The sequence below is a fragment of the Prionailurus bengalensis genome, chromosome B4 (assembly GCF_016509475.1).
Source record: "Prionailurus bengalensis isolate Pbe53 chromosome B4, Fcat_Pben_1.1_paternal_pri, whole genome shotgun sequence".
Taxonomy (NCBI): Eukaryota; Metazoa; Chordata; class Mammalia; order Carnivora; family Felidae; genus Prionailurus; species Prionailurus bengalensis.
Genome location: NC_057358.1, coordinates 75,287,227 through 75,298,848, shown reverse-complemented (window position 1 = coordinate 75,298,848; position 11,622 = coordinate 75,287,227). Strand labels below are relative to the sequence as shown.

The window sequence follows — 11,622 nt, the reverse complement described above, 5'->3', positions numbered from 1 at the left end:
ACAGGCTTCTTGGAACCGCAAGTTATAATATTTGCCTTGGAGTAGCGTTACAGAAATCACATTTGTTCTTTGCCTACATTTCTATGCATTCACGGCGGGGGGGGGGGGGGGGCGTGGGCAGTGAATGCCTGAGATCCATCCTTTAAGCTAAGCAACGAGTTGCTCTGCAGGGCAGGCACAGACCTAGGTACCTGAAGAGTATGAATAAGCATAAAAAGGAGAAAGAGAAAAAGAGGAAGCAGAGGAGGCAGTGGTGGGGGCACCACAGCCACGTTCTGATTCTGGCAGGAGCAGTGCGGCGATTTTCAGCGGTCCTGGCATCACTGTGATCCCTCTCCTCAGTGGTCCTGGCCCTGGTGCCCCCCCCCCCCCCCCCCCCCCCCCCCCCCCCAGAACACAGCAGCCAATGTAGAACTATCAGCTTCAGTGTAAGGTTGGAATGACTTCTTCATTCTTTTTTGCTTCTCTAAGACCCCCTCCATCCTTTCCCTTTTGGCCATCCTGTCATCCCAACAACTTAGAATTAAATCCACTTTCATTTAAGGTATTTTAGAGTAAATTACAGTGTCTGTGTGGCTTAATATTTGGATTTCTAAGATTTCTAGGATGCTTTGGCAAATGGTTTTGTGTAGATGTCTAGGATGCTTTGGTTTTATGCAGTTTTTCCGATTAGTCTTCTCCATGACCATCCTTTTCCTTCACCCCCTCAGAAAATTCCTACCCAGGTTTCTCTCTATGCACTTCTTGTCTAAACCTCATCATTTTCTCCAGAACGAGATCTACCATACTTAAGCCTTCTGAGCCACCTGTAAAACCTAGAAGGGGAAACTTGCAGGGCTGCTATGGGACCCTACAATGAACGAAATTCTCTGGCATTTGCTATAATTCGTCATAGGACTTGTGGAAGGTGTCTGCTGGCCTGGAGTTTAGCCCCGCAAACTGACTTCCTTTCTCAGACGCCTTCAGCTGCATCTGTCTTGCCTTTAAGACCCTCTTCAGTCAGAGCTTATCCTAAACCCACCTACCACTCACACTTCCACAATCTCAAGCCTGTATCTTTCTTCCTTTAAAGACTTTGTAGCAAAACTTTGCCCCCAGGTTCATACCCACAGGAATCCATGCAAGACTTCAACACAAGCAATTTCCCTAGTGCTAAGCATTTTGTTAATGTCTTGCAAACAAAAGGAATAACATATATCTATGTCTGTAACCAAATTACTTTAATTGAAATAATTACCTGACGCATGTTTTCTGCCTCTAAGAAAGAAAAATATTAACCAAAGCAAGAAAATACCTCGCTGCTATTTTTTTGGTGCAATTCCAAACAGAGGCAGCTTTAAAAGATATTTTGTCATATCTGACTTTACGAGCAAACAAAAATTTTCCTTCATGCTTATTCAGGTATTTTGCTGTAATTCTGTCCTGTTTCCCAATCATCCGCTGCTTGTCATCTGCTACCTGAGATGTTGTAAACTTTTCTGCAACATGTTTTTCAGAGATGCTTTTACTTCCTTGTTCTTTAGGCTATAAACAAGGGGATTCGCTAGGGGAGTGACCACACTGTACTGCATGGAAAAAACCAACTCCCACGGGGAACCTGAGGTTGGCATGAGATAGCGAAGAAAACCTGAGCCGTAAAATAAGCTCACTGCGGTGAGGTGGGAGGAGCAGGTGGAGAAGGCCTTGCTTCTGCCCGAGGTGGAGGTGATGCTCAGGACGGTGGAGACAATACGGGCGTAAGAGAAGAAGACCAGAATGAAGGTCCCAAAGGCATGCAGGAGGGCAGAGCCGAGCAGAACTGCAACGTTATCAGAGCTATTGGAACAGGATAGAGGGAACAGAGAAGGAATCTCACAAATGAAGTTGGAGATGACTTGCGTCTCACAGAAGTCCAAATTCCAGGCTAGGAGGGTATTGATGAAAGCATCCAAAAAGGCCAGACCCCAAGATCCCCACGCCAGTCCCACACACAGCTCATTGCTCATCATCTGACCATAGAGTAGAGGGTAGCAAATGGCAGCATAGCGGTCATAGGCCATGACTGCAAGGAGGCAGAGCTCTGTTCCCCCAAAGGCAAGCACAAAGAAGGCCTGGGTCAAACAGTCTTCCACTGAGATGGCTTTCTTCTCAGACAGGAGGTTCTCTAGCATCTTGGGCACAGTGACCGAAGAGTAACAGAGATCCAGGAAGGAGAGGTGATTCAAGAAGAAGTACATGGGTGTGTGAAGGTGAGAATTGGTCCTGATAACCAGGATTATCAACAGGTTCCCTGACAGAGTCAGGAGGTAAACTACCAGGAAAAGCACAAAGACTAGAGCCTGGGTATGATGATCTTCAGGGACTCCAAGAAGGAGAAACTCAATGATGGTGCTGTGATTTACCAAGGCCATTTAAAGATGATAATACTTTGGAAGAAAACACAAAGAGAAATAATATATCAACCATCTCCTCTGGCAACCCAAAGCTTCTACTTATTCTATGTACATACACTTTTTTTCTTCATCTGCTCATTCTTGCCATACTTGTTTAATATCTCTCATGCAGTCCCTTGAAGCACGCATGGCCTTCCCTTTTCTGATTTCCTGGTGTATCAGCCCTGAATATTCTGTGCTTTTTCCATTTGTTGCTCTTTTCTTAAATAGCTCTAGAGAAATTCACATAATTTTTCAGATCTGACCCTTGAATAATTTTTATCTCTTTAAACTGGGCCATCGATCTTGTTCTATAATGTTCTGCTCAAGAACTCATTTTCTGCAGAAGATGCTGTAATCCTGTTTTCCTCAGTCAGTCTTTCACCTTACATTCAAGACTTTGTAATAGTTTGTTACTAATTAATTATGTACATTTGTGTTATCTTTTTTCTCTTTATTATTTTGCATATATTTGGAACATTTGATCTTAGAGATAATTTTGAAAGCTGTGTGTATGTGTGTGTGTGTGTGTGTGTGTGTGTGTGTGTGTTAAGGAGTTAAGGGAGGAAACTACCAAATATTTTATAAAGTTACAAAATATAGCCAAGAAATAATAAAGGTAAAACAGAACTGAGTTGTTCATCAGAAGAAACCACTAAAAAAAGAGAGAAGTCCTAGCCATATCAATCAGACAACAAATCACTGTAGTAATCAAATTGCCAATTGGTGAGGAAGAAAGTAAAACTTTCACTATTTGCAGATGACATGATATTCTATATAGAAAACCCTAAAGACTCCACCAAAAAAACAGCTAGAACTGATAAACAAATTTAGTAAACTTGCAGGATACAAAATCAACGTACAGCAACTTGTTGCATTTCTATACACCAATAATGACACAGCAGAAAGAGAAATTAAGAAAACAATTCCAATTTCAATTGCACCTAAAATAATAATACCTTAATAAATCTAGCTAAAGAGGTAAAAGAATTATACTCTGAAAACTATAAAACACTGATGAAAGAAATTGAAGATGACACAAAGAAATGGATAGACATTCCATGCTCATGGATTGGAAGAACAAATATTGTTAAAATATCTAACTGTCAAAAACAATCCACAGATATAGTGCAATCCCTATCAAAATACCAACAGCATTTCTCACAGAACTAGGACAAACAATCCTAAAATTTGTTTGAAACCACAAAAGACTCTGACTAGCCAAAGCAATCTTGAAAGAGGAAAGCAAAGCTGGAGGCATTACAATTCTGTTTCAAGTTACATTACAAAGCTGTACTAATCAAACCAGTAGGGTACTGGCACAAAAATAGACACATAGATCAATAGGACAGAATAGAAAACCCAGAAATGAACCCACAACAATATGGTCAGTTAATATGGTCTTCCTGGCTTTCCTCACTCATGCTAGATAGTATTTAGGCATCTCTCTATATTCCAAGCCCTCCTGAAAGATCAGATACAGGTTACCTATCAGTTGTGTCCAGTGGGTAATGTGTAGTTTAGGGTGGCACACCAAGTTGATTCAGACTCGGCAGTGAAAAAGAAAAATCAAATGGAAAAGTCAATTTTAATGTGTCTTTCTCATCTCTGTGCTTGCAAAATTCTCTTGAATAAACATCCTCTCTGACTTCTACATTAGTTAATTAAATATATTCAATTTAATTGAAAAAAATTTAAGTACTTTCAATTTGCTGCCTCCCTTTGAGCTGATAGTTGCTTCATTCTACCACATTTACATTCAACATAGATCAGGGCCACACGACCTGTCAGCAAGGTAGGTAGAACCCTATATTGTGAGATTCCAGATTTTCTCACCCCTGTCCCCAAGATCCTTTGGTGACAGAGTGAGGCCAAAGCTTATTTTAACTGTATAGTGAAGATAAACACAGATTACAAATTCTGCTCACTTACCTTTGAAGAGCGAACACAGTGGATTCAATTCACATTGAAGTCTGAATGACTAGTTTTGAATTTCAGCAAAGGGGAAGAAGACTGGTTTCTTTGCTTACAGGGAGAAGAGTGGTAGCTCCAGCTGGAGCCCAGGGCTTTCCTCTGAATACGATACCTGTTTTGCCAACTTGCCAGGGATAGCTTGAGTACTTCTCAGATGGCCACTTATTGGTATTTGTCTACATTTTTTCACAATCTATCTTAAAGAGAGGTGCGGCAGGAGGTTACTTGGATTAAATCATTTTAAGAAAAACATTCATTTTATGAAAAAAAACCCAGGTGGTTTATATGGCTGGAATTTCACTATTGGGAATTCACATTTCCCAGTATTTTCCCAATATTTCTTAAAATAATCTGTGTCTACATTTAAAATTCAACCAGCTGTGGGAGACATAGCACATTATTTTATTTATAAATTATTAAAATATTTAGGTGTAATAATTTTATCCTATTAGTTCCAAAGATATAGGTAGCTGAGGATTACTCTACATCTAACCCTTCATCTGCCCAGTGTAATCACATGGAAAATGTTGAGAATTGGAAAAAATGTCCGGGAAGGTGTAGTAATGAGGATAGGAGGAAAAACAGTTACTGCTGGAAGAGAGAACTTGTCTGCCCCTGGTTGGGAGGCATCTGGAATGGGGAGAAGCAGTGTGCATAGAAGTTACATTTCACTGACCTTAGTATTTCCCCCTGAAATCTTTTTTTCCTTTTCCTTTTACCATCTACATTACTGGAGACTAGAACTGATAGGGAGGAAAAAACTGAACTCTCTTTTCTAGCATATGCGATTAGCCTTTTATAATATATAACATTTATAATATATAACATATTCTATAAATTCTGGCCATCCAGGAACTCCCTGTCTACTCTGTTGTGTTTCCTCTATATGTCTTCAGAATAGGAACCTCTCACCTGCTTGTTTCAGTCTCCCTTAAACCTGAAATTTCTAGATTAGTGAAAAATTTGTAGAAAGAATGCAAGAAATCAACAAAATCCATTTTCAACAATACTCTGGAAGCACAGACAAGCATTATTGAGAAGATAGTAAGAATGACTGATGACAAAACCCTCGGTGGAGGACAAATCTTTAAAGCCCTGTTTGATGTAACTAACTGGTGGTTAGAGTTCTGAGCTAGGCTCCAGCACAGCGAAATAGTGATGTTTGGGTACGGATGAGAAGGGTGGCCTCAAAGAGACAGGAGTAGAAGGTCAGATGAGGAGAGACAAATACAACCTGGAAGTCTCTAGTGGGGGTGGGGATGGGGTGAAGACCATTACAGATACCAAGGAGGACATTACCCAGCTCATGACACTTCCTGGCACAGAAGATATCTGTTTGCTCTGGTTTTTCCATAGGGTAAGGAGTCATCCGCAATCAGGTGCTCTTTTTGCAAGAATCAGTACTTCTAGACTCCAATTATTGAACTAGTAGATAATTTTTTTCTTAGTTAGAAGTCTCAGTGATGGCAGGAAAATAGACTGTCTCTGATAAACGTGTTTTAAATAACATGTTTCGGTCTTTCTTACTAACCACGGTAGAAAAATACTCAGATTCCTGTAAGAGGTATCTGAGAAACCTGTCTCATGTGATCCAGATGAAATCACATGGGCATCTGTTCCTTTAGCTGCCTTTGTGATTCTAAATACTGGGCTAAAGTATCAGTGAAGAAGCAATTTCCGGACATAATCCGTTAGAAAGGCAATCAGTAAATTGGCCAGCTGAGTTTGGGGACCCAGGAGACAGATGAATTTCTAAATTCCCTGAAGTCACAGCCAAATGCCAGACTTTAATTAACCAGAAGAGTTGAAACTTGTAAGAATCATAGGGCATTCTCTCTCTCTCTGTGTTCAGGCCATTTGGGTCAAAGCAAACGTCTTGATCCTTTGGTGGATGTCTCGTGGGTTTTGAAAGTCGGAAGGCTGGGTAGCAGTTTCCAGTGGACCTGTAAGGAGCTGGATGGTTCATTTAGGAAATCACAGGGAATTATTTTCCTCCATCCATATGAATGGGGAAGTATACAAATTGTGATGATCAAAGGAGTTAATCAACAGAAAGTGTATTTTTATATGTCTAATCAATTTTTCCCATCCTAGATTGATAAAGCTTTATGATTCAGCCCACTTATGGTATGGCAGACTCAGGCCAACAAAACTTACAACATCCCCACCATCATTGGCATAGGATTTTCATAATTTCATAGTCTCAATAACACTTGATAGTTTTAATCTTTAAAATTTTTGCCAATATGTGAATACATATAAGGTTTTTAACTATAATTCTCACTTCCCTGATTACTAAAGGTTGAGCATGCTTTTATAGTTTTTAACATTTTATTTTATCATGGTAAGAACACTTAACATGAGATCTGCCCTCTTAACAAATTTCAAGTGTGCAACACATTATTTATAGTGGGTACAATGCTGTTCCGCAGATCTCTAGAGCGTATTCATCTTGCTGAACTGAAACTTTATGCCTATTGATTAGTAACTACTTATTTCCACCTCTCCCCATTCCCTAGAAATCACTATTCCACTCTTCGACCCTATGAATGTTGCTATTTTAGATAACTCATGTAAATGGACTCATGCGGTATTTTTCTTTCTGTGACTGGCTTATTTCACTTGGCATAATGCCTTCCAGAGTCATCCACGTTGTTGCATATTGAAGCGTTTCCTTTTTCTTTTCTTTAAATAATTGCCTTCTTTTTAAATGCTGAAAGTATTCCATTATGTGTCAATATTGCATTTCTTTATCTGTTTGTCCTCTGATAAACATTTAAGTTACCTCCAGATGTTGGCTATTGGAAAGAGTGCTGCATGGGAGAGCTAATATTCTTTGAGATACTGATATCAACACTCTTGGATAAGTACCCAAATGTGTGATTGCTGGACAGTATCATAGCTCGATTTTTAATTTTTTGAGGACTCTCCATACTGTTAGCTATAGTGGTCGTACCATTTTGCTTTCCCATCAACAGAGTGCAGGGGCTCAAATTTCTCTACATTGTCACCAACACATGTCATGTTTTCTTATAGTAGCCACTCTGACAGGTGTGAGGTGATATCACCTTGTGGTTTTGATGTGCATTTCCCGGATGATTATTCATATTGAGCACTTATTGGCCATTTGTGGCTAAACCATGTTAGGCCACAAAATGAGTGTCAATAGATTTAGAGATTGAATCGTGCAAAGTATCTTCTCTTACCACAGACGCATGAAGCTATAAACCAGCACAGAGGGGAACAGAAAAATTAGCAAATACATGGAAATTAAACTACACACTCTTAATCTATGGGTCAAAGAAGAAACACAAGCAGGGTTAAAGAATACTTTGAGAAGAATGAAAAGGGGACACAACATACCAACTTTATGGCATGCAGTAAAAACGGTCCTGGAGGGAAATGTGTAACTGTAAATACCTACATGGAAAGAAAAGACACATCTCAAATGAAGAAAATAACTTTTCACCTTAAGGAACAAAATACAGAAGAGCAAACCAAACCCAAGAAGAAAGGAAATAAATATTAGAGTGGAGCTAAATGAAATAGAAAATAGAAAAATAGGGGCACCTGGGTGGCTCAGTCGGTTAAGTGTTGGACTTTGGCTCAGGTCACGATCTCACAGTTCTCGTGGGTTCGAGCCCCGCATCGGGCTCTGTGCTGACAGCTCAGAGCCTGGAGCCTGCTTCGGATTCTGTGTCTCTCTCTCTCTCTGCCCCTCCCCAACTTGTGCTCTGTCTCTCTCACAAATAAATAAATGTAAAAAAAAAAAAAAAAGAGAGAGAGAGAAGAAAATAGAAAAACAGAGTGAATAAGAGAACAAAATTTGGATTTTTGAAAAGATGAACAAAATTGATAAAACCTGAGCTACAATGAGCAAGAAAAAAAGATTCAACAAAATCAAATATGAAAGTGGGGACATTTCTATTATGTTACAGAAATTCAGAGAACTGTAAGAGAATACTATGAACAACTGAATGCCAACAAATTAGATTATATGAAATGAAGAGTTTTCTGGCTAGCACACAAACTACCAAAACTTACTCAAAAAGAAATAGAAAACCTGAACATACTTATGACAAAGAGATAATATGAGTTTTCAAAAGTATCAACTAAAAAAAAAAAATCCCAGGACCAGATGGATTCGCCAGTAAATTCTACCAAATGTTTAAAGAATTAACACCAACCATTCTCAATCTCTTCAAAAAGATAAGAGGATGGAACACTTCCTACTCATTCTATGAGGCCAGCATCACCCTGCTATCAAAGCTAGACAAAGACATCACAAGAAAGGAAACTTAACAGAGCAATATCCCTTACAAATATGTGAAAAAATACTTAACAAAATACTAGAAAATATGTCAAATCCAGCAGCTTATCAAAAGAGCTATACAACATGACCAAGAGAGATTTATCTTAGGAAGGCAAGGTTTGTTCAAATACAAAAATCCATCAATGTAATTCAACACATTCTAGAATGATGGCAGTGGGAGGCATGATTGTTTCAAGTGATGCAATAAAAGCATTTAACAAGATTCAACCCTCTTTCATGATTAAAAAAACAAACAACTCTAAAAAGTCAACAACCTCGGAATAGATGGAAACAACCTCAACATAGCAAAGTTCCTATATGAAAAGCCCACAGCTAACATCAGACTTACTGCAAGACTGAAACTTTTCCTCTAAAATCAAGAAAAATACAAGGACATGTTTCACTTTCACCGCTTTCTATTCAATGCAGTACTGGAAGTGAATAAATATTTTTGACTTTTGAATAAGTGTTCTATTAAGCGACCAAAATCACTGACTCCAGTCTTTTGTGTGTCTCAATAAACATGTGTCATCAGATAAAATATAACAATTCTCCCTGTCAAAGTAGAGGTAAACGATGCTGTCTCTGTTTTTGGAATAATCTTTAAAACAAAATTTTCACACTGCCTGAGATGATGCTCATTTTGATTAAGCAATTTATTTCCAAAGATGCAGCTGCCTTTCCAGGTCCATTAACCTGAGGCTAGAACCTGCCATTGCTGATTGCACTGGTCTCTGCGCTGCTTTTTGCAACGCCGTCGTTTTGAGTGTTCACAAATGAGTCAGATGCAAGTTGGATAGAGTGAAAAATAACCGTCTCTGATTTTTTAAACTTTTAAACTCTGATTTTTTAAACTCTGATTTTTTAAACTTTTTAAGCTCTGTTGATTTTTTATCAACAGAATGTTCAGACCAAACATCCTTAAAGACATAATCCATGTCAATGTGGGAAATAAATTGGTGAACTCTATGTCACTATACATCTCCCTAGGTAATTTCCAAATGGAGAATCCCACCTACATGGACAAGAGGGAAATACTACCCATCCTGCTTACTTTAAAGTCCTTCAGGCCCTAGGGTTTACAGATAGACCGTTAACCCTAAAATTGCAAAGTCTGTATTTGTGAGAATGCCCTCAGACTCTCATAAACCTCAATTCTTCCAGTTAATGAGTTTCAAGTTTGGTTTGAGGATATGACCTCAGGGAATACCACTCTCTTCTGAGCTCCATAAGCTGAATTACTGGCTTTTCTTCTTTTTTAAAAAAAAATGTTTATTTTTTATTGAGAGACAGAGAGAAACAGAGCATGAGCATGGGAGGGGCAGAGAAAGAGGAGGAGACACAGAATCCAAAGCAGGCTCCAGGCTCTGAGCTGCCAGCACAGGGCTCGAACCCACAAACTGTAAGATCATGACCTGAGCTGAAGTTGGATGCTCAACCGAGCCACCCAGGTGCCCCTCCTGGCTTTTCTTCTGCTAGATTATATCTGAACCTGAACTGATATTCTTTGTCCAGTACATAGAATCACAAAGGCAGCTAAATGAAGAGAAGCCTCTGTGATTGAGTCTGGGATGACATGAGAGAAGTCTCTCTTGTGTTCCTTTCAGGATCTGGATGTCTCCCACTGTATTTTGTGAGTGACAGATTTCAGTTGATTAAGTGTGCTTAAGCTTCTCTATCTGCCTTCACCCACTGTGACTTGCCAATAGGTCAAATTTATGTCTGTGCTTTCTCTAGTTAAGCTATAGAAAAAATGGTTTTCTTGTGCATAGAGATCCCCAGACCAAAGACAACTTCTTATACCATGGCAAGACCAAAACCAAAAGAGTACTTTATTCCAGAAAAAGTTAGACCTCCATCATTTCTCTAAAGTTTCCCCTTGTTCCCACCTAGAGACTTCTAGGTCTGGATTCCTTTTTCTTAGCTAGGCTTTTTTTTTTTTTTTAAATGCCTGGATCTTCTAGGGAACTCCTTTTGCCTTAAGTTCTCAAATCATCTTTTCCTTGTGCAAGGGTCTGGTTCTGGACCCTTAGGGCATAATGATTTTTTTAATCTACTGTGAGGCTTTTATTTCTAGTTGTTCTTAGAATCCACTAAATAAGTCTTTATGCTCTCTTAGAAGTGTTGAGTATACACTGACTATAAAATGTGCATTGATCTGGGAAGCTAAGACCAAGAGCTAAGAGGTTCCTAGTCGGAGAAGATAGTGAGATTTAGTGACCTAGGAGGGTCCTCCTCCTCTTCTAGACCCTAAATGCATGAGCTAAAAATAGTTTATGTTTCTACTATTATTGCTCATACCATCGTCTCTGGTCAACAGAATTATTGATGGAAGAAAGAAGGGGAAGACCACACATCAGGGAGGTTTCTGGGGACAATATTGAGTTATATGGAGTTTGTTTTTCACGCACACAGATTGCAAGCATGTGGCCCTTCTCTCCACTCATGTGTTTGTTCCTGGGATACCCAGGGTCTTTATCTGCTGACTGACTTAATTTCTTCATACTAGTTGCCCGGGATATTTCTGTCTTCTAGCACTAGCCCTATTTTTTATCAATCTACCCATCCATTCATTTATGCAATTAACTAACATTCTCTGTCTGCTTGCATGTAGAATAGGTAAATTGTGTGACATTTCTCCTTGGAATGTCTTCAGTCACCTATTTCCATGGAAATTATATAAGATTATTGGATCTAAAGAAGGTAATAATTTATAATATCATTAAATGCACGTTGCCATCAGAATTGATTGAATTTGGGCACGTATTAATTTAAGTGGAATGAATTCACAGTAGTATAGATTTAGATATAAATCATAGGGTGGAGACTGATGATTATTTTGGATTATTCTTAAAATGATCCAGAAAATGCCATCTCTTGTTCCAGTTCTCTTTAAGATGAGATCTGACAAACATATAAGATACC

At 39.0% G+C, this 11,622-nt stretch overlaps 1 protein-coding gene across 1 annotated transcript; it reads right to left on the bottom strand.

Annotated features, from left to right (window-relative positions):
- Window positions 1-1,454: 1,454 nt before the first annotated feature.
- Window positions 1,455-2,390, bottom strand: LOC122472321 (olfactory receptor 8S1-like). The gene has a single exon (XM_043561739.1). The coding sequence runs from the start codon at window positions 2,388-2,390 to the stop codon at window positions 1,455-1,457; it is 936 nt and encodes a 311-aa protein (XP_043417674.1).
- Window positions 2,391-11,622: the final 9,232 nt, after the last annotated feature.

Excerpts from the sequence above, each read along its gene's own strand:
- LOC122472321 (XM_043561739.1), bottom strand. The coding sequence starts at position 2,390 with ATGGCCTTGGTAAATCACAGCACCATCATTGAGTTTCTCCTTCTTGGA.